Genomic DNA, 27262 nt, shown 5'->3' on the forward strand with positions numbered 1-27262 from the left:
AGTGAGAGAATGACTTAGCTTCAGAAATGTAGAATAGCTACGCCTCAAAGTTCCCATTGCCTTATCCTTGTTCTTTGAAATGCTGGGGCCATCTTACTCTCATCAAGCTTAAAATTATATTTTGTAATGGGTGTTTATTCGTTATGAACCTTTTGTAATCCCTCAATTCAAATACATATATATTTTTTCTTTTCAACCTGATAAGAACTAGAAAAAAACCTTCAGGAATAAGGTTCTTATCAAACATTCAGAAGGTACACTCTGAATAGTCAAGGCTGCTTATCCAGGGAGAAAATGATCTGTAAACCCCTGCACTATAAGCAGTGGTTCTCAACTCTTCCTGCATACCAGAATCATCTAGGAAGCTTTTAAAACATACCCATGCCTGGGCACCCAGAGATTCTGATTTAATTGTTCTGAGAGGGGGCCTGGACATCAACATTTTTTTCATGCTCCCCAAGTGATTCTATTGTGCTACCATCATGGCAAACCACTGCATTGACAATTATCCCTTTTTACCAGGGAGTGAGTCAAATGGCAGAGATTGTTGGGAAGGGTGAGGAAGTCCTCAGTCCTTAGAGTGGGACCAGCACGGAGGCAGAAGATAGCTTTCCTGTAATGCTCTCTTACTGGTCCCTTGACTCCTGGCCCCAGCATTTTCAAGCACTGTGGGAAGACCCAGAGCACTTGATTCAGAGGGGAGAGATAGGAAATGCTCATGGATGCACTCTGGCCTCACAGGCTTCATCCACAGCCTTCCAACTGCAGGTGACACAATGATGTGGTTTTCATCACATAGCTGCAAGCAAGTGTCTTCGTATTCAGTGGTCAAAAAGAAGAAAAAGAAAGCTATACTATTTTCAGCATCAGCAGTGAGGAAGTGATGATCTTCTCCCTCTATTCCAGACAGGAAGAGAAAGTTCACTGGTTCCCAGGGGAGAGCTAGGGGTTGGGGCAGCAGCCACTGTGCTGGAGGGGAAGGGAAAGAAACACTGGCCAAGTTGGCCAGGAGCAACTTCATGCCATTCTTGGGGGATCTCACCAGCCTGGAGAAAAGTGGCCAAAGAAGAAAAAGGGGTAAATTGGCCATTCCCAATGGGGTTTACAGATGATTTTCTCCCTGGATAAGCAGCCTTGACTATTCAGAATGTACCCTCTGAATGTTTGATAAGAACCTTATTCCTGAAAGTTTTTTTCTAGTTCTTATCAGGTTGAAAAAGAAAAAATATATATGTATTTGAATTGAGGGATTACAAAAGGTTCATAACGAATAAACACCCATTACAAAATATAATTTTAAGCTTGATGAGAGTAAGATGGCCCCAGCATTTCAAAGAACAAGGATAAGGCAAAGGGAACTTTGAGGCATAGCTATTCTACATTTCTGAAGCTAAAATTGGTATCAACCCTAGGTACAGCCTGGGACGACCAGCAGCAGAGCCTGAACATGGCATCTGTGTGGCTGCCTGAAGAAACTGTATACACAATTTGTGTGTGTGTGTGTGTGTGTTTCTAAGGAAAGGTTTCTGCTTTTCATCAGCTTCCTAAAGATTAAGGACAACACTGGCCCCGAGCAACGTCTGTGCTAAGTTAATCACCTATTTGTCACCCTGCCTCATTAGATTTGTCCAGTTGAAGGTAGCAGGACTGGGTTACAGCAATTGGCAAAAGTGGATGACATTTTTCCTCTGTGTTCAGTCCAGGGGTATAAATTCCTCATGTTCAGGTGGTCTGAGCACAGCTAATTGTCACCAGCTTTGCCTTGTACCCCAGCTCAGGGATTTCCCTCCCTCCCCAAACACAGCGGTTCTCTTGGATTCCCCACATCTCTGTTCTTTCTTTCTGCCCTTGTGTTCCCAGACCTGAATCCACTTTTCTGCCTCATTCTATCCTTGACCTCCAAAGTTGAGTAACTGTGATGTCAGTCTTGTGAGGACCTCCCCAGCCTTCTAGATCCTAGTTACCATGCTGACTTGTCACCCTCAGGATTCTGGGCTGAACTTCCAAGGTGGTGGGCAAAGGGGCACTGCCCAGGTCAGCTTTTCCTTCCTGGGGGCAGAGTCCAGGCCTTGTCTATTAACCAATATATGTTTCAGAAAGTCCATGAGGAGGACACATTGTTTTAGAGAAAACATTAGCACTGACTCTATTTATTGATGCTACACTAAAAGAAAAATGAGACAACTGCTTAATTAGTTTTAGATGTGGGAAAAAAGAAATTCTAATTATTCTCATTTATATAAGCTGCTTATTATGCCTGCCTAATTCCTACGTGGCACAATAATGGTGTATGGATCATTAAGTGGGTCAATTTCCTTCTGTTTTAAGGGAACTTTATTCAGGTATGTCAGTCTTGAAAGTTTGCTGATCCGGGGGCAGGGCTGTCTGCTTTCAATTAACGGGAAAAAAAAATCACTAGAGGAGAATGTTGGCCTAGACAAGGATGCCAGGGAGGGGAGAGGAGGCTAGTGGGCCAGAGCCCTCTGCGTCCTTCATGATTGACTGCATGACCTTAGGCCGGTCACTTTACCTCTCCGTGCTTCCCTCCCTTCTCCCCAGGGCAGGAAGCACGGGGTACTGGTTTCTTTTTTCTTTAAGAGTAGCCCCCCCTTTTTTTCCTGAATGAAACATATATAAAAACCCAAAATATAAATCATGTGAAAGAGGAACTGTTTAAAGCTGCCTTTGAGGAGTCTTCACAGAACCCTGGGATTCCTTGCTCATCCTAGGATCTGTGACATTGTAAGAATGAGTCAGGACTGATAAGCATCTCCATGCAACTCTCAGCTTTGGAGTGAGGACACAGAAGAGCACCTACTTGGTGAGAGGTGGTATCCACAAGCATTCATAAGTGAACATGGACATGAACCTGAAGGCCCCCGGCAAAAAACAGGTGGAGGAAAACATTTCATTCTGAACTTCTGAGGGTTCTGAGGGTAGTGATTAAGATGCATAGTTGGAGTTCTCTCACACTCAAAAAAACTCAACCCAAGGATGTTATTTCAAATCTACCTCTCCAGTTTGTTGGAGAGGATTACATGAATTGACTCAGTTGTGTCCCAGTTTCAAAAGAGGCAGTTTTGAAACCGTGGTCCCCCAAGCTGTGAAATACTAAGCCATCTGTCCTAATGACATGGCAGCCCCTGAACTCAAGGACACCACAGGAATATCACACCACTGCAAATTACTAGGTGGTGCTAAGTCCTTAAAAAAATGAAATAGAAACAAAAGCACTGCTCTGTTTTTGAGATGCACATTTGATATGAGCTAATCAAATAGTTTTTGAGATTATTTTCCTGGAGGCAGAGTTATTCTGCAGTTAGCTCTTCAGTTTCCCCCCTTTGTTGTATCTATCTATGTATAAACACAAGGCCCATATAGTGGACTTTTTTCTCCCTCACTGAAATTTCTGAAGACAAGGCCTTTTTGTCACGGGTAAGTGCAGGGCCAGTCAACCTTAACAAAAGCAGTCATTTAACGCTCAATTACCTAAACTTTCCTTTGATTAAAAACTTCTCACTTCAAATACTGTTACTGTATTCTAGATTGTTTTCTTTCACCCTTCCCCCCCACCCCAACAAATGTTTAATAAGTTGTCTCTACGCTGGAGGATTCCCTTTTTTTTTTCCAATCCGACCTTGAAAACAGAGAGGCTCTCCTTCTCATGTACATACCATAAACTATTTTAAAATCAAGGCCCTCTGACCTTTTTACAACACTCTTCTCGCCAGACACACCAAACGCTAATCTGAAAACCAAGAGGAGGTAGAGGGTCTGAGGGGTTGGGAAGGGGAGGGAGGGAGCTACTATATATTTGGCATCAGTTCAGAAATTCAGAAAATGTTTGTGCAACCACTCCCCCGGCCAGGATCCACCGCACCCCCGCCTTCCAGCACATTAATAAAAAAAGATGTGAGCGGATGAAATCGGAGAGCCCGGGAGGGACACCTAAGGCGGTCATAATTACGTACCCAGAGAATCCCACTGAACACCACGCCACAGATCGATCCCTCCTCCCACCCCTCCACATCCAGAGTTTGGGAACAGGACCTCTCAAGCCCCCCACCCCCAAGCCCCAGAGGTGGCCGGTTAAACGTGTAGCAGCACCGCCCATTAATGGCTTGGGTGACACAAACGGAAGGGCTGACACAACCTCTGCACGTCGGGGTGGCAGCGTTACGCACCTTAAGAATCATGTATGTTTTAAAAAAAAGAAAAAAAAAGCACAGTGAGCGCTCAGGCCTGGAATACATTAACTTGGGAATTGAAGGCAACACGCCCTACAAGAGTCCCTCTCTCTCTCTCTCAAACAAAAAGAAGCGGGGTGGGGCGTGGGGGGGGGGGGCGAAGGCACTTTACCATCCTGTCCTGAGCTTTCCAGATACTCCGTCAGGTCACAGCCAAAGGCGCTGGCGGCTCCCTTTCGTTTCAGCTTCTGCTTGGCACCCTTGTTCTTCATGAGTTAGTCCCAAAGAGGTTGCCCCTCCGTCTCCCCCTCCCCGTTGCTTGGCACCGCGCCTGCGATGGTCTCCGGGGGAGGTTAGATCAGTGGTTGCGGCGCGGCGCTGGGGGGCCGCATGGGCGTGGGGAAGAGCCTGGGCCCGGGGCAGCGCGCATGGAGCCCGCGGGGCGCGGAGCCCGGCGCGGGCGCGGAGCCTGAAATCCACGGCGCTCTCCTCCAGGGCCGCGGTGTCGCAGGCCGTGTGGAGCTGGCAGCCGCGGGCCGGCGCGCTGGGAGTGTCACTTCCTCACTTGGAGTCCCAGGGACTTTCACGGGCTCCCGCGGTGTCTTCGGGTGTTCTCCTCCGCTTCGGAGGGAGGGCGAGCTCTCCGGTCCGTCTTCTAGAAGCCCGGGAGTGGCCGAGAGCGCGGGGAAGCCGGCGGCGGCCAGGGGCGCGGAGACAGCCCGGGGGCTGCCGTAGGTCCTCGGCCCGGCGCGCGCTGTCCTGCCTTCAGACGGCTTTGGTAGAACGAAAAACAAGCATCCTGTCTCTCTCGCCCGCCCTCACGCCTTCCTTTTTTTCCTGTCTTACAAATCCTAGGATCATCCAGCTCAGGAAATGCTGGAAGGAAGTTAGCTAGGGAGGGGGGTGGAGGGTGGAAATTTTTGGCAGCTCCGTGCTGGTGTGTGTATGGAGCCGGAGGAAGTAGGTGGGTGGGTTGAGGAGGACGGGGTGGGGGAGAGAACGCGCTCTTCGGAGAGCTGTTCTGCGACTCTGGAGATAACTGGGCAGCTCGGGAGGAAATCGCCGCTCTCCTAGCAGCACCCGCAGCCCGAGCGGCCCGCTTCCTGCCCCACCGACGGCTCTTTGAAGACAGCAGGAGGAGGCGCGCTGGCTTTCTGGATGGAGGGGGCTAGGTGGGACTGAAAAAAAGTGGCCTGCCTTGTTTTTATCGTCATTGTCATCATCTCTTTGACACTTTCTATTTCGGTGCCTGTCTGCTCCTTCACAGACACTTAAAGAGTAATGACAGAAACAAAGACAGGGATTCCAGCGGAGAAACCTGACGGGGAGCGGTTTTCAGCCGGCCACTCCCAACTTTCCATCCTCCTTTCCGGCGTCCAGGTACCCCCAACCCAGCCAAGTCCCCTCCCAAGCTGAGGGAGGGATGGAGGCTGCCGCTTTGTAACCACTGCTCAGGAAATCAGATTTCTGGTTAGAGATTCAAGCACGCGCGCGCGCGCGCGCGCACACACACACACACACACACACACACACACAAACGCACACACAGATGTTATTGCAAAGTTTGCTAAATGGAAGTGATCTGGGGGGGAAGTCTCAGATTTAAGGTGACTCTGATATTCTGACCTAATGTGGAGAAAGCAGTCTCCCAGGTTATTTCATAATTTGTGTTAAGTTTTCAGGAGGGCATGTTTTTTCTTCTCCAGTTAATTTGAAATTCTTTGACTTCTGTGTACTCAGCACACAATAAGCACTCAAATTCTTGTTATTTAACCATTTTAGGATTAGATTAAACTTCCTGGGTAAATTCAAATCCATGTATAGGCTTGAAGGGTAGGGACATTCATACAGCTCAGAAGGCTGGAAAAAGCTTTTGGTATAGTATTTTAGTCACTGAATCCCTTTACAGTCTCTCATCTCCCTATGTATCACCAAGACAGTTTATGAACTTTGACCCTTGACCTTCTCTCTTTGTCAGAGCTTACAAGTGATAGCGTGCCTGCTAAATCTGGCTCACAGATGTGTTTGGTTTAGTACATGCTACGCTTTAAAATTTTTAAAAATTAATTGCCAACATTAAAGAGTTAACATTTTTCACATAAGAGATCTGGATTTCTGGCTTCTCTTGCAAAAATGGAAGGTCTGGTCACACCGAAAGGGCATTTCCTTATGGCAAGGACCGCTGATGCCAAGTTGTAGCAGCCCGCATGGCGGCACCACCTTCTTTAGAGAGTGAGCCCTCCAATTTTGAAGCCCCCAGTGTCCGTCTTCCCCACTGGAGTTTGCGGCCCAAGCTCTGTGTATGGTCTCTCCTTCCTTCTATTTTCCATCGGTCTCTCGGTGACACCAGCATTGCCCCAGTCATCTTGGCAAGACATCTTCAAGTAACCACTGACTCATTTCTCTCCGCCGCCACCTCCAGTCTAGTCCCGCCCAGACGGATGAGTCCTTCAAAATGCCTCTCCTCTGGGCTTCTTCCGTACAGTCCCATTCAGTGAGGACCATTCACTCCTAAATTATTAGAATAAATCCTAGTGGGGTTTGCTGAGTCTGGGCTCTTCCCACTTCATCCTGTGCACTAAAGGCCTGCTGAGTCTTCCTGAAGTATTGCTGTTGTTGTTTGCCTGCTTTGCTCAGAACCTGTCAATGACTCCCTGTTTCCTAATCCCATGACAGCAATTTCTAAGCATCTTGTAAGCTACTTGGAGAATATTTGGTAGGGTATTTAGTATAATGACTTGTTCCTTCATTTATAGAGAAGCATCTCCACATGAGACTATAATTATTACTATTACCATTTATTTAGGAGTTTAGTGTACCAAAGACTTTCATATTTGACCTACAGTGCATTTCCTCATTTTGGTAGCAAAGGAGAGAGGCTAAAGGGTTGCTCTTTTCCTGGTCCAGGCCCCTAAGCACAAATTATGGATAAGTTGTCAAGCCCTGTGAATTACCTTTCTAAAGCTTTAAAAACATTCTTTTAACTTTTTATGTTGAAGTAATTTCAGCTTATAAAAATTTTTACAAGAAAATAGTCAAAGAATTCCCATATACCCTTCATCGAGCTTTCCCAAACATTAATGTTTTATATAACCAGAGTACAATTATTAAAGTTAGGAAATTTATATTGATACAATAATATTAACTAATCAGCAGACCTTATTCAAGTATTAATTAATTTTAATTATATAAAATTTTTATTAAATATGGTCTTTCTGACAATAAAGTTCACCAGTGAAAGAAACAGTAATTTACAAGTAATTCTCAAAACACTTCACTTTATAACATTAGCTATGTACCAGATCCTCTTAAGCACCATCAAACCCAGCAGGTGTAGGTTGTCACAAAACAGGGCTGCCTAGATGAACCATAAAGCTAATGACTGACTCAGCCCAAGGATTCTTCTATGCTTTACTGAGGATTCCCCAAAGGGACCCCACAATCACAGAATTTTCATTCTGGAGCAGCCTGAGACCTTTCAGCCCCTGATTCGTGATAAGCTGGTTTCCGGTTGTTTAGGGTTCAGGGTTGAGGTAATACTGAACAATGGACAAGGTGTCCATTACATCTGGACCGACTGAACAAACTTTATTTGAAATGTGTACATGGTGGTTCTTTGTCTCTACCTGATAGCTCTCAACTATCTACACCTTACGGTGGGAAGAACTCACAATTTATCAAGCTGGATAATGAAGCTACACGGTGACAGCCTGACCCAGAGAGCTGGAAGGTCGCCCTCTCCCGGTTTGCTCCCTGCCCCCTCTCATTGCTGAGTAAGCCCTGTGATAATTGCCGAATTTAAATCTAGCCCTTGTTCTGGACACTCTCCTTCTATTTTTCTTTCTCTTCCCATTTTTCTTTTTCTCTTTGCTTACTCTAAGATGTGTACCTTTCTCTGGGTCTGTGGAAGGAAGTCAGATTTGGGTTCCAATGGGTTTTTTCGCAGGGCTGAGGATTTCCCAGGAAGCAGGTTAAATGGAAATAGTGTAGGAATGTCAACAGGAGGACTAATTAAGCTATTTGGTGATAATATAAATTATGCCTGTAGCAGATTATCATGGTGCAAAAAGCACTTAGGTCACATGGAACTCCCACAGAAGAGTTCTGTCCTTGCCTATGATTTATCTTATCTGCAATTAGTTAAGACTGATGCTTATCAAAATGTGCCATCTGCTTCTTTCACTCACCAACGTTGGTAGCAATCTTCTCTGCTGTAAATAAACAGATGCAGAAGACCAAGAGTGAATATTGGGAGATTTTTTGTTTTAAATTGAAGCATAGTTGATTTACAATGTTGTGTTAATTTCTGCTGTACAGCAAAGTGATTCAGTTTGTATATATATATGTGTATATATATATATATATATATATATACATTCTCTTTTATATTCTTCTCTATTATGGATAAGAATATCCTTCTCATAGGATATTGAATATAGTTCCCTGTGCTATACAGTTGTTATACAGGACCTTGTTATTTATCCATGCTTTATGTAATAGTTTGCATCTGCTAACTCCAACTCCCAATCCATCCCTCCCTCACCCCCCACTCAGTATTGGGAGATTTTAATGTCACCTGTGATTTAGCCTTTTCTTTTACCCAATGGGCCCATAAAGCTAGAGTAGAAATCAGCAGTTTTAGAGTTCTCTCTCCTCTCCTCGTGCCCAGCCAATTAAGTATTCATATAACTCCTTGTTCATGGACTGTGGTTAATATGCTCTGAATTCTTTGTTCTGGGGTACCTCCTTCTGCTACGTACATTTTCTCCCCCCCTTTCCTCTCCCCCCTTCCAGTTTAAAGATGCTAGTGTTGGGACTTCCCTGGTGGCGCAGTGGTTAAGAATTCGCTTGCCAATTCAGGGGACACGGGTTCGAGCCCTGATCCGGGAAGATACCTCATGCCGCAGAGCAACTAAGCCCGTGTGCCATGACTACTGAGCCTACGTGCCACAACTACTGAAGCCCACGCACCTAGAGCCCATGCTCCGCAACAAGAGAAGTCACCGCAATGAGAAGCCCGCGCACCACAACGAAGAGTAGCCCCCACTCGCCGCAACTAGAGAAAGCCCGCACGTGGCAACGAAGACCCAATGCAGCCAAAATTAAAAATAAAAACAAACAAACAAAACAATAGTTCTCTGTTTAAAAAAAAAATAAAGATGCTAGTGTTGTCACTGATTGTTGGGTGTGATGGGCTGAATTGTGCCCCCCTCCATGTTCATATGTTGAAGCTCCAATCCCCGATCCCTCAGAATCTGACTGTATTTGGAGATAGGGCCTTTAAAGATGTGATTAAGTTAAAACGAGGCTATTAGATTTGGCCGTAATTCAATCTGACTGGTGTCCTTGTAAGAAGAGATTAGGACACAGAGAGACACCAGGGATGTGTACCACAGAGAAAAGACCATGTGAGGACATGGCCCTATGAGAAGGTGGTGAGAAGGTGGCCATCTGCAAGGCAAGGAGAGAGGCCTCAGGAGAAATCAAACCTGCCGACACCTTGATCTTGGACTTCCAGCCTCCAGAACTGTGAGAAAATAAATTTCTGTTATTTAAGCCACCTTCTCTATGGTATTTTGTTATGGCAGCCCTAGCAGACTGATATATTGGGTGAGGTTCTTCCATGAGAGAGATCTTGTGCCCCTTCTGAGCCCAGCCACTACTACTCTGAGGGTCTGAAGCCAGTAGAGGATGAGGATGGCCAGAGCAAAAGGGCTTCTAGAAAGTTATGTATCCCAAACTCATTATTGCATTACCCTGTGCTCTGGGTTCCCAGTGTAGGTTATAATGCAAATTGTTGCTTCTAAGTGTCCAAATGAGATTGGATAAGCATCCTTAGTGGGGTTGAGGGAGGTCCACATTACCAATCTCTAATCAAACAGAACAGAGTGGAGGAGAGGTCAACTCGATGGGAGAGAAGGAACGAGAACCAGAATCAGTCTCCCCATCCTAGAAGCAGGAATAACCTTTAGCCTGCAGGCGGTACATCCTGAAACATGGCAGCTGACCTCCCATTGCTCCACCAACTCTGCAACCATGAAAGCCAGTTTTGCTTCTAAATGAGGTTCTAAGAGCAAGCAGGTGTGGTGATAACGAAGGAGGAAGGCTTTAAACCGTCCCACTCCCAGCTTAAAAGGTGAAAGACAGACATAGTTATTATTATAAATGATATTCTCTCTCTCTAGCTCTTTCTCTCTTTGTTTCTGAAGCATTCTGTATTTAAGTTCCCTTTCAGTTCCTAGAGTTGCAAAACTGTATTGCTCAGGGCAAAAAATAAATAAATAAATGAAAAAACACTGGGAAACACAGCTTTACAGCCTCAGTTCCCTAGCTGAGAATGTGATTCAGTTGCTTCCCCATCAACTAGGCATTTTGGAGTAGAAAGGACAGAAGGTGAGGGAATAATGAGAAAGAAAAAGACTTGGTTTCAAAAAAGAAAGTCTTACTCACTTTTTATAATAAAATTGCGTTGATCAATGCCCCTACCCGCTAATTCAGAACCTCAGATTTTTATTTAAAAGACGAGATGTAGGAGGGGGTAGAGTCCAAGATGACTCCAAGTTTATCGGATTGGGGGCTGGTAAGGGTAAACACTATTTTTTGGAGAAAGATAAAACATACCTGTCAAGGGCCATGTCAGAGCTTTCAGGAGGAAAAGTCCTTTGATAGCGTAAAATGCAGGACTGGGTAGAAGTTGAGAGGTTAGGACTAGAGATTAGATGAGACACCTGCGCACAGTATTTGAAATTTTTTGAGAAATAAGTTTTTCCCCTCCAATATTTTAGTTACATTCTAATTTCTTTACATTGAATGTTGTTCAAAAACAAGAGGTTTAGAGATCTTTTGGGTCCTGCAGAGTGTTTTAAAAACCATAGGCACGTTTGACCCATAATGCACATTGTAGCACTAAATGAATCTTCAGTATTTCAGAAACGATGAACAAACCAGGCAGCACAAGACCCTCCTGTCCCACTCCACATGGGCACTGGACTCAGCCAAACAGCAGTGGGAAACTTCCTTCCTAGGGTCACATGCAGAGAAGAGACTTCACAAGGCCAGGGGGAGAGCCAAGTGCCCTGGGTAGAGTCACTATTATACCAACATGGGAATCTGTGCAGGGTCTTTTTTTTTTTTTTTTTAGTTCTTTTTAAAATTTTCTTTTATATTGGAGAATAGAGAGTTGATTTGCAATGTTGTGTTAGTTTCAGGTGTATAGCAACGTGATTCATTTATACATGTATCTATTCTTTTTCAACTTCTTTTCCCATTTAGGTTACTACAGAGTATTGAGTAGAGTTCCCTGTGCTACACAGTAGGTCCTTGTTGATTATCTATTTTATATATGGTAGTGGCCTTAGTTTCTAAGTCTGAATTTGGATCCCTTTGGGTGGAGGTGTCTGTTCGGTGGCCCAGAGGGAAAGATGTCTGGGTTGCGGGGTGTGGGGCGTTGCTGGAACCGGCAGACCCCGGACGCCTGGCTGGATCTGTCCTGAGGACCTAGCAATAGGTTCTGGGGTCCCTCTCAGCAGCTGGGCTTGGGATCACTTCTCTCACTCCCTGCTCTGTATCTTGGGAGTTCCTAATCTGAACAGAGACTCTGGGAAGAAAAAACTAGATTCCTCATAGAATTCAGGAGTCCTTGGGATAGGGGATAACTTAGCTATCTGGCTGATTTCATTTATCTTAGTGTCTTGTTTGTTTTGTTGCCTCTTATTTTGCCTCTGCTTCCCGTTTTACTCTGTTCTGCACCCCTTTGGGAATGTTGCCTCCTTTCTGGCTCGGAGAAAGCCAATAAAAGGAGCAGAGATGTGGTTCCAGCTCCATCTGTCTCCCCCAGGGTCTCTGAATACTGAAACAAGTGATTTTCTTAGGTGGGTGGGGATCAGTCTCCACCCAGCTCATTGTGTTCCAGAGTTTCCTGTGCATTGCCTGTAACCCTTTACCAATCTGCCAGGAGCCTTTTAACACAAAAGGGAGGAGATGGGGGAAGGGAGTACTGAGGAAAAACATCCCTATAAATAGCCCTCTTGAACAAAATTGTTTTCCCAGTACACAGTTGTTTTTAGGCCTCCATGCCCTGTGATCTACCTCTGCACTCTCCTCCTCATACATTCCAACCTTCCTCAACATGCCTGGTGTTCCTACTCAGTCCTCTCTGGATGAGGATGTTCTAGAGGCTCAGGATAGAAGCTTCAGATCCCCCATAGGCCACTCACCAGCTCTGGGTGCACGGGCTGTGGTCTGGGGCTGACCTGGGTTGAACAAATTTCTTAACCTCTTTGAGCCTTAGTTCCTCCACCTGATAAATCAAGGTTATAATAACTACCTTGTAGGGTTGTTGTGAGGATTAAATAAGATAAGGAAATAGCCTAGCACTTAGCCTGTATTTAGGCCAGTGCTCAGTACACAAAGGAGAGTGATTTTTTTTAAAATTGAAATATAGTTGATTTACAATGTTGTGTTAGTTTCAGGTGTATAGCAAAGTGATTCAGATACTTTTCCCATATAGGTTATTACAAAATAACAAGTATAGCTCCCTGTGTTATATAGTAGGTCCTCGTTCGTTATCTATTTTATATATAGTAGACTGTGTAGGTTAATCCCAGCGTCCTAATTTATCCCTCCCCTGCTTGCCTCTTTGTTAACCATAAGTTTGTTTTTTACGCCTGTGAATCTCCTTTCTGTTTTGTAAATAAGTTCATTTGTACCTTTTTTTTTTTTTTTTTTTTAGATTCCACATATAAGCAATATCATATGATATTTGTCTTTCTCTGTCTGGTTTACTTCACTTAGCATGGTAATCTCTAGGTCCATCTATGTTGCTACAGATGGCATTATTTCATTTTTTTTTATGGCTGAGTAATATTCCATCGTAGAGAGTGATTTTTATTACCTTCTCACTGAGCAATATTTCTGTTTCCTCCATCATGATCCAGTTCCTTGGGATTATTTTTCCCATTTCCCCATCCTGGTCCCATTTCCCATATAAAACACATTTATAAGACTTTATTTTATTTTCATGTATTTATTTATATCTTACCCAGTTCCAACATGGTTTGAGATGATTTACTTTACATTTAAGTGTTTAGAACCAGGAAACATTTTCAGAAAAGGTAAGATTGCCTCTTGTTAAACAGTTTTCTAACACTGAAGATATATTGCCTTTTGTGGGCAATTTGGGAAGCAGTTCTGATTGTGGCTCACACTTTTCTTACATCTCTGGTGTCCCCAGACCTGTTTTTACTCCTATCTTGAAAGCACAATATGCAGAAATTAGTTTGAGGACAGGAATTCTCAGAGGTTACAGATATAAGTTACCTCAATATATAATTGTATCCCCCAAATTGTAAACATTTGGAAGTTGGACAGTATATTCCTATTGTTTTTCATTACACCTTTCGGATATGTTTCAAGGTCATGGGGGTTGGCAGTGGTGGGAAAATGGTACCAGTTTGTGAAAAGGATTATACTTGAAAAATCTTACATCTATTTCAGGGAACATTCTGCTTTTTTCAATCCTCAGTACACAAGTATTTAATTCTCCATGAGGATTCTAAAAGAACCTAGTCAGATGTACACAAATATCATTTACTGGTGCACTATTTCAAAGTAAGATTGTGTGTGTGTGTATATCTGTCTAACGTCTGCTTATCACACATTAATTTAATTTCATGGGAAGTCCTCACAGATTTCGTGGGAACTGATTATTTAAAGCAGCTGCAGGTTTCTGCTCTAATTCTATTTATTTAGAAGAACTTCTTCAGTTGGATATCTAACTTGTGGTGTGTTAAAACCTTTCAGATTAACATGCACATGCCTGGATTTACTCTTAAAATATCCTCCCTAAACCCCTACATTTCCCAGACAGTCCTCATTTGAAATATTCTGCCCCATCGTCAAACCACATGCCAAAGGATGTGTACTGATTTTTGCTTTAGAAAATATGGCCAATGTTATAAGGTGAATTGTGTCCCCCACCAAATCCACATGTTGAAGTTTTAACTCCAGTACCTCAGAATGTGAACTTCCTTTGGAAAGAGGGTGGTTGTGATGTAATGAATTAAGATGTGATCAAACTGCAGTAGAATGGGTTCCTCACCCAATACAAAAGGTATTCTTAGAAAAGCGGGAAATTTGAACACATTCATGCACACAGGATGAATGCCATGTGAAGATAAAGGCAGAGATTGGAGTGATGCTTCTACATGCCAAGGAATGCCAAGGAATGCCAAGTATTGGCAGGAAACCACCAGAAGCTAGGGGAGAGGCATGGAACAGGTTCTTCACAGCCCTTAGAAGAAACGAACCCTGCCAACACCTTGATCTTGACTTCTAGCCTCCAGGACTGTGAGATAATAAATTTCTGTTGTGGAAGCCACCCAATTTGTGGTACTTTGTTACAGCAGCTCTAGTAAACTAATGTAGCCAGCATAGTAAACAAGCAGAGCTAGCCCCCAGTCCTGCGTTGGAAACTGTTACTCTAATGATCAGATTGGTAAGAGTCTAAGTAAACTCAGAAGTCTCTTGGTGGAAATATCTGTATCTTTAGCTGGCACTAACGTTAAGCACTTTTATACAGAGAATGCTCACTTCAGCAAGGAGCTCCAATGGAGGTCAAGGAGAAGAGTTACAGAAGCATACAGGGTTTCACCTGATTGTAGAGGATGGGTGGGATATGGGAGATTGGCGGAGGTCGGGGGTGGGCTCCTTCCCACATACCTTAATGTTTTGAAGCATGTTTGGGGTACCAGAGAAAGGAAGCTCTGTGGGGCCTCTGTGTGGCCTCTTGCGTGGGCCACTCTGGCTCCGGCCCCCTGCTCTTCCGTCCCTTCTCACACCTCTGCAAGGGATCCAGGAAGGAATTACCTTCTTGAAGGCTGGAATTTTCAAGAGTCTGCACAGTCTGTTTACACTCAGCATTTACTCATTTATTCAACCAGTCAAATTTCCTGAGCATTCTCTACATGCCAGATACTGGGTTTGGTGCTGAGGACACAAAGCAGAAAAGACTCCATCCATGCCCTCGGGAGCCCTCACCCTAGTGGCAAGAGAGCCAAGCACACTGGCAGCTGCAATATCAGGAGATAGATGTCACGATGGGAGCCCTGAAGTCGGAGTGACTGATTTCCTGGCTGAGTCGAGGGGATATCCTAGAGGAGGTGACTCTGGTGGAGGCTTGAAAAGTGACAATTTCTCCTGCAGATAATAGGGGAGAGGATTTTCAGAAAAACAAGGACAGCATTTCTAGGGACACAGACGTGTGTGAGACCAGGTCTTGTGCAGGGAGTGGAAAGCGTCAGCGTGGTTGGGTGTGGGAGAGATTGGTGGCATGGCTGGCTTGTGCCAGTCCGGAGTCGATCCTGCAGTGGGAAGTCACTAAAGAACTTGGAGCAAGGCAGTGTCAGCCAAGCCTGGCAGAGATGTGGGGGTCAGGACAGGGACAGGGGGAGGCAGCAAACTAGGGGGAAGGGCACCAGCATCCCTCCTTGCCTACTCTCTCACCTTACTGAGAGGTGGAGATGCATCCTGGTTGATGCCTAGTTTCTGAAGTTGAACTACTTGGGGTCAAATTCTGGCCTTGTCACTTGCTTTAGTCCCGCAACTAGCTCATTCTGAAGCCTAAATATGAAATCAGATGGTCTATTAAGGGAATTTATCTGTATTAATACTACATTTTGCACGAAAAATAAGTCACAATAGATTCTAGAAACTGTGGAGCTGTAAGTTTAGCCTCTCTCCCTGGGAATTATTTGTAAGAACATCATCACAAAGGTAATTTGCATACGCCTTAAACTGTATATCATACCTTGGCCTTAGAGGAATTTGGCTTGAATTATTAAAATGCCCACAAGGGGCATCCCAGTAATCGTTAACGTCTGAGATGTGGGTTTGCCCTCTAGTGGGCATTTGTGAGTGTGCATGCATCATAGATACACATACAGCACACATACACACACACAGAGTTTCCATCAATGGTTCATAATCTTCCTTCCCTACCCTCGACCCTTAAAGGTCAAATGGTATTTTGGACACATCAGTATTTGTAAAAGTGTCTTCGTTTATATGAATCAGGGTTACGAGAATGTTTTATTATGTGTGTGCTTGCACACACAGTGGGCAATAATAGTCTCACATGGAGGTTCATTTCAAATTACATGTACTTATATAGGTATATACATATATACACATGTATAACCAAATCACTTTGCTGTATACCTGAAACTAACACAATATTGTAAACCAAGTATACTTCAATTAAAAAAAAAACCTTCAGAAAAAACAACAACCCACGTGTGCTCCTCCACATCTGCTTTTCTTGCTTCTGTTTGAGAATTACTGATCCAGAAGAGAAAGTAGAAATATATATCACCACCATAAATGTATAGTGCCTGCCTCATAGTAGATACTCAGTAAACATTAGTTTTCTTCCTCTTCTTTTCCCTATACTTTCCCATAAAAGTTATTCCAAATTATAATTCAACAGTAAAATGTGCATTTGTTGTGAAGCATTACTCTGTGTGAAGCATGTTGTTGTCTCCTCAAATACAAAGATGAATAAAACTCCACTTCTATCTTTAAGATGCTTACAGTAGAGAAACTTCTAGCTTGTAACTAAATTCCAGCAGGCTATGTCTCAAATATTTGTTTGGGGTAGATTTTGGGGAAATTAGAATTTGGTTTTCTTTTAGAAATAACATCATAATAATGCCAGTTTCTCCCGACTAAGAAGAAAGACCCTTGTGGTAAAAGATGAAATGAACATCAGGGGAAGGTTGATTTCTATTTGAACGAGAAGAGACTTAGAATAGGCCCAGAAAGAAAGGGGAGTAAAGGAGACTAGAGTCAGCGTGGGAGGTGTTTTGTTGAAGTTTGAAGAGGAGAGAGATTTGGGAGCAGTTACCATATGATGTGAGACATTGAGAGAGGGGCAGGGAAAGAAGATTTGAAAAGGTTTTATAATGTATTGTGAGTGGAGTCCCCCTTTGATGTTTTCATGACACTGTAGTAAAGAATTCACTTGCCTTTCTGTTATTTTTTGATGTGGGTTAGGGTTTTTCTGTTTTGTTTTTTTTTTTAAATCAGACCGTGAGGAGACAGGCTGTGAAGTGTCTTAGGTTTATCTGGAAAACATAAGTGTTCAGACCATAAAACTTTAAAAATAGGTACATTATAATTTCCTCATGTGCCTTAAACCTAAAATTAAACAAAACTAAAATGATAAAATTGTATAAGAACTGTCTATGATAAAAGTAATATGTGCGCTTGGTTAAAAAATTCAAAAGGTATGGAATGGTATTCAATGGAAAAAGGAAAAAGCTTCTAGCTTCATTCCTTAAACCTCTCCCCCACCCCCATGTCTCACCACCCAAAGGTAACCACCTTTAAGAATTTGTTTTTAATTCTTTTGATGGTTAGCACTATAATTATAAACTCTATGCTTATATCACTATTTCTTAATTTATATACTTTATCCAAGGTCTGTTAACCCCCAAGCTATGAATGATAATAAATCTAGTTCATTGAAACTATCTCTCCATTTCTTTTCCCCTTCATGTGCTCTGTTAATGATATTATTTCCCATGTATCTTTTGGTTATCATTATAAATTTAAATACCATGCTTAACCTTTGAATTCTTGCTCCATCAAGAATAGGTAGTGACTCTTGATTCCCTACTAGGTAGCAAGAGAGAAACAGCACCCTCATCTTACTCTTCACCTCTCCTCTTCTCCTCATTTCCACCCAATCTCTCTGTACCTCTCAATTTCTATCTTCTCTACCTTTACATTTACAATGTTAGGATTCATAGCATTTGCATTTTGTTCTGTAAGTATTATTAATTTTTCTGTATTTTGTTGATTGAGATTAAAAATTGAAATCAATAAGTTACTCTGTAGCATAGTTTGTGCTTATGCAAATATAATTTACTATAGAATTTTGAGTGGTTGGCTCAGAAGATTAACATTCAATATCTCCAAATCTGAGCAATTCAAAGGAGACTGAAACAAGCATCAAGGCCAAGTAGATTCTTCTTTCTTATACTACATAACTTGCTCAATTCATATCATATTTCATGCTCCATTTTTAAATTTTATTTTTAAAAAATATTCATTTATTTATTCATTTATTTGGCTGCATCGGCTCTTAGTTGTGGCCCACGGGATCTTCGTTGCGGCTTGCGGGATCCTTTGTTGCGGTGCGTGGGCTCCTTATTGCGGTGCACCGGGCTTTTCTCTAGTTGTGGTGGGCGGGCTCTAGAGCGTGCGGGCTTAGTTGCCCCGAGACATGTGGGATCTTAGTTCCCCCACCAGGGATCAAACCCGCTTCCCCTGCACTAGAAGGTGTATTCTTAACCACTGGACCACGAGGGAAGTCCCCCATGCTCCCTTTTTAAAAACGTTCTTTTTTTGGTTTTACTTAGAGTTTGTAATTGTTCTTTTTCAAAATTGTTTTTCAGAGTCGTAGGTCCTTTGCATTTTCGAATGATTTCTAGAATTAGCTTTTCAACTTCTGAAGGAAAACAATCTGCTGGCATGTTGATTGGAAAGGCATTGACTGTACAGATCTATTTGGGGAGAAATGACATCTTGACAATATTGAGTCTTCTGACCCATAAGCAAAGTATATATCTCTATTCATTTAGGTCTCTTGAATTTCTCTCAACAATGCTTTGTTATTTTCAGTATAAGACCTTTTACATCTTTTGTCACATTTAGCCCCTACGTTTTTCATATTCTTTATGCTATTATAAGTGGTATTTTAATATTTCAAGTTCCAATTGTTTATTGCTAATATATAGAAATTCGTTTTTGAATATTCATCTTTGTCTTGCAAACTCACTAAACTCATTAGTTTTTGTAGCATTTTTGTATGTTCCATTGGAATTTTTATAGAAGCAATCATGACATCTACGAAAAAGACAGTTCTTTTCTTCTTTCCAATCTGGATTCATTTTATTATTTTTTAAGAAATATTTCATCTGATTTTTCTTTTTAGTTTGCTCATATGATGAATTACAGTGATTTTTGAATTACACTGATTGAATGAATTACGTTGATTGATTTGTGAATCCCATTCGGTTATGATGTAGTATCCTTTCTATATATTGTTGAATTTGATTGTTAAAATTATGTTTAGGGTTTTTGTATCTACATACAATGTTGAATGTAAGTAGTGACAGAAGACATCCCTGTCTTGTTCATGATTTTAGTGAGAAAGCATTGTCTTTCATCATTGAACATGTTGCTAGCTATAGATTTTTGTAAATGTCTTTTATCAGGTTGAGGATGTTCCTTCATATTCCTAGTTTGCTAAGAATTTTTTGTCAGTAATGGCTATGGGATTTTGTCAAGTGCAGTTTTTGCATCTATTGAGATGATTATGTGGTTTTTCTCCTTTGGTTTGCTAATATGGTGAATTACTGTTTGATTTTTTAACATAAAGCAATCCTGCATTCTTGGGATAAACTCACCCCTCTTGGTCATGTTGCATTATCCTTTTCATACTGTTGGATTCAATATGCTAAAATTTTGTTTAGAATTTTTGCTTCTATGTATATTTGAGATATTCATCTGTTGTTTCATTTGTTGTAATATTTTTGTCTGGGTTTTGGTATGAGGGTAATGTTGGCCTCATGAAATGAGTTGAGAATTATTCTCTGCTCTTCAAATTTTTGGACAATCTTGTGTAGAATTAGCATTATTTCTTCTTTGTGTAAAATTGGTATTAGTACAAATACTAATTTGTGTATTATTTCTAATCTGGTGTAGAATTAATATTATTTCTTCTAGCTAGTGAATTCTATAATTCTATAATTTACTAGTTATCTGGGCCTTGAGATGTCTATGTGGGAAGGCTTTTAAGTACAGTTTCAATTTCTTTAAGAGATAAAGAGGTGTTTAGTTCATCTATTTCTTCCTGTGGGAGCTGTGGTAATTTATGTCTTTCAAGGGATTTGTCCATTTTATCTAAGTTGTGAAATTTATTGGCATAAAGTTATTCATAAAAATTTATTTTTATCCTTTTAATACCTATAGTATACGTGGTGATGTCACCTCCCTAATTCCTGATATTGAGAATTTGAGTCTTTTTTCTTTTTCCTGACTAGTCCAGCTAGAGCTTAAACCATTTTGTTTATCTCAAAGAAGGACAAATACCATATGATATCACTTATATGTGGAATCGAAAGCATGACACAAATGAACTTATCTATGAAACAGAAACAGACGCACAGACATAGAGAACAGATTTCTGGTTGCCAAGGGGGAGGGCGGTAGGGGAGTGATGGAGTGGGAGTTCAGGATTAGCAGATGCAAGCTACTATATATAGAATGGATAAACAACAGGTCCTACTGTGTAGCACAGGGAACTATATTCAATATCCTGTGATAAACCATAATGGAAAGAATATGAAAAATAATGTATATATATATGTATAACAATCACTTTGCTGTACAGCAGAAATTAACACAACATTGTAAATCAACTATACTTCAATAAAATAAATTTTAAAAAGAATAAAGTCACTCTCTTATATAACCACAATACAAGGATCACATGCAAGGAATTTAACATTGATAGAGTATTATCATATAATATATGGTCAGCTTTGATTATCTATTGCTATGTAACAAATGACCCCAAAATTTAGAGGCTGAAAACAACATTGTAGTACTATTATATCTCATGAGTCTGTGGGTCAGGAATTCAGATGTGGCACAGTGGGGAGGGCTCATCTCTGCTTTATGATGTCTAAGCCTCAGCTGGAGGTGAATCTGAGTGGTTGTTGGCTTCTTCACATGGCCAGTGTGGGCTTCCTCATAGCATGGTAGCATCAGGGTAGCTGGGCTACTTACATGGTGGCTCAGGGTTCCAATAAAAAGTGATTCTAGAGATCACCAATAATAAAAATAGGTATCACACATGAGGCGATGTTTGAGGACATAATATCATCTTTATCATATTTCCGCCCAAAATGCACAATTTGAATCCAATCATGAGGAAACAATCAGATAAGCCCAAATTAAGGAATATTCTACAAAACAACTGGTCTGTAAGCTTCAAAAATGTCAATGTCATGAAAGAAAAGGACAGATGAGAAACTATTTCAGATTAATGGAGACTGTTTTAGTTAGCTTGAGCTGCCATAACAAATACCACATACTGGGTGGATTAAACAACCGAAATGTATTTTCTCACAATTCTGGAGGTTGGAAGTCCAAGATGAAGGTGTTGACATGTTGGTGTCTTCTGAAGATTCTCTCTTTGGCTTGCGGGTTGCCACCTTCTCCCTGTGTTCTTGCATGGTCATCCCCAGTCTGTGTTGTCTCTGTCCTAATGTCCTCTTCTTTATAAAGACACTGGTCATGTTGGATTATGGCCTACCATAAAAACCCTATTTTATCTTAATGACCTCTCTGAAGGCCCAATTTCCAAATATAGTCATGTTCTGAGGTACTGAGAGTTAGGGCTTCAACATCTGAATTTGGAGGAGATTCAATTCAGCCCATAACAGAGACTAAGAAGATTTCTTTATATGTAGTCTTAGATTGGAAAAAAAGTTGTTTTGAGGTATATTATTGAGACAATTGGAAATGAGTATGTACAGCATGGTAGATTAAAAATAGCCTCAAATTCTTTGACAGTCCTCTCACTGAGAAATGGGGCTATATTGCCCCTCCCTTTAAATCTGGGCTGGTCTATGACTGCTTTGTCACATGGGAGAGAGTGAAACTGGAAGCAGAAACTGCCTTTAAAAGGCTGGGCTCAGAACTGGCATAGCTTCACTTCCACTCTCCTTTTTTAAATCTACCATGTTGTACATACTCATTTCCAATTGTCTCAATAATATATCTTGTAACAAAATTTTTTTCCAATCCAGGAGTTTTTTTTTTAAAGTTATTTATTGTTTATTTATTTATGTTATTTATTTTTGGCTGCGTCAGGTCTTAGTTGCGGTGTGGGCTCTTCATTGTGGTGCGTGGGCTTGCTTCTAGTTGTGGCATGCAGGTTTTCTCTTCTCTAGTCGTGGCGCGGGCTCCAGGGCGTGTGGGCTCTGTAGTTTGTGGCTCGCGGGCTTCTCTCTAGTTGAGGCGCACAAGCTCAGTAGTTGTGGCACGCAGGCTTAGTTGCCCCACGGCACATGGGATCTTAGTTCCCTGACCAGGGATCGAACTGGCGTCCCCCCAAATTGGAAGGTGGATTCTTTACCACTGGACTACCCAGGGAAGTCCCAGTCCAGGAGTTTTGATGTCAAATCTCCTCAGTCTCATTTAATCTGAAACATTCCTCATCTTTCCTTGTCTTTCATGACATTGACATTTTTGAAGTGTACAGGTCAATTGTTTTGTAGAATATCCTTTAATTTGGGCTTGTCTGACTGTTTCCTCATGATTAAATTCCAGTCGTGCATTTTTGGCAGGAATACAAGAATGGTGATGTTATGTCCTCAGAGCATCACCTCATGTGTGATGTCAGTTTGAACTATTGGTGAAATTAACTTTGAGTACTTGGTTAAGGTGTTATCTGCCAGATTTCTCCAATGCGTATTATATCCTCTTTGTAACTGGTAAGTAACCTCTAGGATATTGTTTTTTCTTTAAAAATTTCAGGGCTTCCCTGGTGGCGCAGTGCTTGAGAGTCTGCCTCCCGATGCAGGGCACACGGGTTCGTGCCCCGGTCCGGGAAGATCCCACATGCTGCGGAGCGGCTGCGCCCGTGAGCCATGGCCGATGAGCCTGCGCGTCCAGAGCCTGTGCTCCGCAACGGGAGAGGCCACAACAGCGAGAGGCCCGCATACCAAAAAAAAAAAAAAAAAAAAAAAAAAATTTCAAAAAGAGCTTTCCTGTATCCTGTGTCAGACAATTCCAGTATCTGATGTCCTTGGGGGTCTAAATCTCTTGGGTATTAGTTCTTCCGGCTGTCCTTATGTGTGGGCCTCCGGTGCTTGGTGATTTAAAAAAAAATTGTTTAAATTGTTTTTTAAAATTGAATTTGTTTGAGTCCTATGGAGTGTGTATTGAGGATACATCCTCTAAAGTGTGTTTCCATTGCTCAGAGCACAAGAGACTTGGGAACTCCTTAGTGCTCTCCTGCAGCCTTGGCTTGACGAGGAAGGTGCAAGTTTGGTTCTTCTCATGTCGGTCCCAAATCAGTGTCTGCGGAGGCTTTCCGTATGCCCTCAGCCCCAGGTCTCGTGCTTAGAGTCTAAGGATCCCAGCCCTGGTTCTTCCCATGGTTTGTTCCTTTTGGGGTAGGGGTGGTTCTTGGAGACTCTCTTACTTCACCATTGAGTGGAAGGGTGTCTTGGAGAATCTAGTCTTCTATCCTGCCTGCCTAAGCAGAACCCACTCTGATTTTTCACTCTTTAAGATTTTTTTAATCTTTAGTAAAATATGATTCTGCTTGGCTTTCTGTAATAATATCTTTGAAGAAATTTGGATGACTCACAACTGGTTCAGTTAATATTCTCAGTAGTCTTGTGAAATGGGAAAGTCAGTTAATTTGGTACATTGTGCAGCTGACAAAGTTGAAACCTGTCAGGGTAATAATGTAAGGTAAATTTATTAACTTCTAAAGCCTCCGTTTCCTACTCCGTAAAATGGGAAAATTCCTATCTCCTTCCCAAAGCTTTGTGAGTATTTACGAGGATGGAATTTGGGAAGCGCCCAGACCCTAGCGCAGTATTGGCACAAGGATTTATTAAGATCACCCAAAGGACAAGCTGTCCTTTTCCCTCCAGGTGCTCCTTCCATCGCCCGGGGAGGGTGGCTGGGTGGGGGGCGGTGGCGGAGCGGGGAGCGGGGAATCCGTCGGGCCGGTCTAGTGGAGGACTGCGCAGACTCGCCCCCGGGCCCGGTCGAAGCGACTCCCGGGGCGGGCGGGGGGCGGAGCCGGCGCGCCGGAGCCTCCTCCCGGGTGGCGGAGGCGGTCCCCGCGGCCGCTTCTCACCGCCTTCCCTTTTTCCGAGAGGTGATCTTCAAGGCCGCGTGTGGGGTGAGTTAATGGGGCCTCCGCTCCGCCGGCGCCCGGGAAGCGCAATTCCGCGCGGAGGGCGGCGGGCGCCGTGTGGGCATCCCCGGGCGGCGGGCCGGGTCGGTCCCCCGCGCCGAAGCCGGGCGCGGGCCGGGCCTCGGAGGGCCGTTCTGCCTCCGCCCAGGCGGCGGGGCCGGGCAGGGGGCCTGCGGAGGCCGAACCCGGCGGGAGACACCGGCTCAGGTGCGGACGGCACCGCGGCGCTCCCAGGCGAGATGCTGCCAGGTGGGAATTCAGGGGTCGGCCCCCGAGGCCCCGCGTCGCGGTTCTGGAGTCGCCACCAGCACCTCTCTCCCTGCCGGGAGAATCAGCGTGAAGAAGCCCCTTCCTCCTTGGAGCCCTCATTCCCCAGCGTTTCTACTGGGAAACCCATTGCTGATCCCAGCGTGGGACCTTCAGGGGCCGACGAGTGGTGAGGGTCGACAGGATTTTAAAGTACCTCAGTTACCTGCCCTTAGTCTGGCTCTGCGTCCATCCAGTGCCTGTCAATCCTTATCTGTTGGTGTTCGGTCTTCCATTAGATAAGGGCTAACTCTAGGTTTGAAGTAAACAGGAAAGTCCGTGAGTATTGGGACTGAGAAAAGGCCTTTGGGTTGGTAGGCTCAGGTGAGCAGTTATCAACAGGGTGGGTGTGTGCCGGGGTTGCAGAGCGTTCAAGAGTGGGTGAGGGATGAGGACGAGGAGGCGGCCGGAGCACAGGGAGACCTCTCCAGCCGTTTGGTGATGAAAGGGAGCAGAGGAAGAAGACAGAAATTTGAGGGTTGAGGGTGTTGTTGTTGTTGTTTTTTTTAATTTCTAAATTTCTGTTAAGAAAGGACAATAACATTGAGGATGCAAGAAAGTCAAGGAGTCTTGGTTAGAGATAAATAAGATTCAGGGTCCAGGCTGAGAAAGGGGGCTTAAAAAGAGGGGTCCAGGGCTATCCTAGGCACCTGGGCTGGGCTGGTGGGCCAGAGTGCTTTAATGTGTCTCTGGGGGAGGAGATAATGCTTAACAGGACCATCGTTTATCTTTTTGGAATTTTATCTTCTAGAGCAGGGTTGGCCTTTAAACTCCATGAAATTGCAAAATTTTCATGCGCCTGTTTTTGTTGTAGGGGAGAAAAATTTTTCTTCTTGCCCCTTCTAGTTCTTTGGCTGGTCTAATAATTAAATTGAATTGACATAAAACAGATTAACAGGAGAGAAACATTAAATTTCATACCATTGGGATCCCATAAAAATATGAGGCTCAAGGAAGTAACCAAAGTAGGCAGCTTTTATATCTTTTAGACAAAGAAACAATACATATGCGAAGAGTTGGCAAGACAACTTCGTTGCCGCGCGCGGGCTTTCTTTAGTTGATACAGTGCTTTCCACCTTGAATTCTTTTTTTTTTAATTTATATTTTGGCCGCGTTGGGTCTTCGTTGCTGCGCGCAGCCTTTCTCTAGTTGTGGCCCGCGGAGGCTACTCTTCGTTGCGGTGCGTGGGCTTCTAAGGGCTTCTCATTGCGATGGCTTCTCTTGTTGCGGAGCACCGGCTCTAAGCATGTGGGCTTCAGTAGTTGTGACACACGGGCTCAGTAGTTGTGGTGCACGGGCTTAGTTGCTCCATGGCGTGTGAAATCTTCCTGGACCAGGGCTCGAACCCGTGTCCCCTGCATTGGCAGGCAGATTCTTAACCATTGCGCCACCAGGGAAGTCCACATCCACTTTTTTATAAAGACCACGTTCATTTTGCAATATAGCTTAAAATATTTTTTAGTCTAATCATTCGAAAGTGAAACAATGAAAATCTCTCCTATAGTAATTTTTATGCTTTTAGATAAAAAATGTTTGTGTATAACTTTTTTAAGTTGAAAAAATACACTGTTTTAAAGAAAGAAACTAAATGAATGCCCTCATCCACTCTCCTTTTCATATAAATCATTTGGTTGAAGAGTGTTAGTATGTATGTCTCCTGTTCAGTGTTATAGAAAGTCATTTAGCGAACACTACAATCTGTGAGTATAATACTCACCATAAACTGATGATATGTTGACTGGCACAGAAGGGTTACACTTTTGTTTTTTTGTGACGAGGCTCAGTAGTTGTGGTGCACGGGCTTAGTTGCTCCGCGGCATATGGGATCTAACTGGACCAGGGATCCAACCCATGTCCCTGCCTTGGCAGGCGGATTCTTAATCACTGTGCCACCAGGGAAGTCGCTCCACCTTGAATTCTTATCTCTGATAATAAGGATGCCAAATCCTGGTTCCCTCCTGGTATAAAAAAGGTACCTTTCACATGGGAGATTTATTTCCTACTTTCAGGGGATGAAAAGAGGGTGAAAGTGTCCTTGCACTGGCTGTTTCTTAAGTAACTTTTTTTTTTTTTTTTTTGTGGTACGCGGGCCTCTCACTGTTGTGGCCTCTCCCGTTGCGGGGCACAGGCTCCGGAAGCACAGGCTTAGCGGCCATGGCTCACGGGCCCAGCCGCTCTGCGGCATGTGACATCTTCCCAGACCGGGGCACGAACCCGTGTCCCCTACATCGGCAGGCGGACTCGCAACCACTGTGCCGCCAGGGAAGCCCTCTTAAGTAACTTTAATTCAAAGTAATCAATATGTCAAAGTGGCATATTTTGGTGTGGCGTATTTTGCTTCCCTTCAGTGTGCATTTTTAATCTGATTAAAAATGTCTGTTAAAGAGAAGTACTGAACTGTTTGACTACACAGTCTTGGAGGGGGCAATAAAACTAACTCTCTTAGTATATTTTATGGGCCACTTGATAGGATAAGTATTTAGTATCTACTTTAAAATGAGCTAAAAATAATGTGTGTTTTTTCCAGAGATACATGCAAGACTTGAGAACTAACCATTTCTTTGAAGATCTTTAATTCAAAGTGGAAACATTCAAAGCAAGTCAGTGGTGGTGTTCTCTTTTTTAAAAGCCACCAATGAGGGCTTCCCTGGTGGCGCAGTGGTTGAGAGTCCGCCTGCCGACGCAGGGTACACGGGTTCGTGCCCCGGTCCGGGAAGATCCCACATGCCGCGGAGCGGCTGGGCCCGTGAGCCATGGCCGC

The 27262-nt window shown here is 43.2% G+C and overlaps 2 protein-coding genes and 1 long non-coding RNA gene across 4 annotated transcripts in view; 2 read left to right on the forward strand and 1 right to left on the reverse strand.

Moving 5' to 3' along the window:
• The window catches only part of ARHGAP31 (Rho GTPase activating protein 31), a 117795-nt gene extending 112869 nt beyond the window's left edge, over positions 1-4926 (reverse strand). The window contains exon 1 of the mRNA XM_007106240.4: positions 4360-4926. Coding sequence (XP_007106302.2) covers positions 4360-4459 — 100 coding nt within the window. The 5' untranslated portion in view covers positions 4460-4926. The remainder of the gene's footprint in view (positions 1-4359) is intronic.
• A 354-nt stretch (positions 4927-5280) lies between these two features.
• LOC114486785 (uncharacterized) lies at positions 5281-9330 on the forward strand. Of its 2 annotated transcripts, XR_003681082.2 has the most exons (4): positions 5281-5359; positions 5455-5567; positions 7821-7960; positions 8982-9330. It is a non-coding gene; the product is annotated as an uncharacterized lncRNA (long non-coding RNA). The 2 variants fall into 2 exon arrangements; XR_008617519.1 differs by having other exon boundaries at positions 5306-5567.
• Positions 9331-24095: 14765 nt separating this feature from the next.
• Positions 24096-27262, forward strand: part of B4GALT4 (beta-1,4-galactosyltransferase 4) — a 30966-nt gene continuing 27799 nt past the window's right edge. The window contains exon 1 of the mRNA XM_024120302.2: positions 24096-24180. The gene's annotated coding sequence lies outside the window, so the exon portion shown is untranslated. The remainder of the gene's footprint in view (positions 24181-27262) is intronic.

The sequence above is a fragment of the Physeter macrocephalus genome, chromosome 1 (genome assembly GCF_002837175.3).
Source record: "Physeter macrocephalus isolate SW-GA chromosome 1, ASM283717v5, whole genome shotgun sequence".
Lineage (NCBI taxonomy): Eukaryota > Metazoa > Chordata > Mammalia > Artiodactyla > Physeteridae > Physeter > Physeter macrocephalus.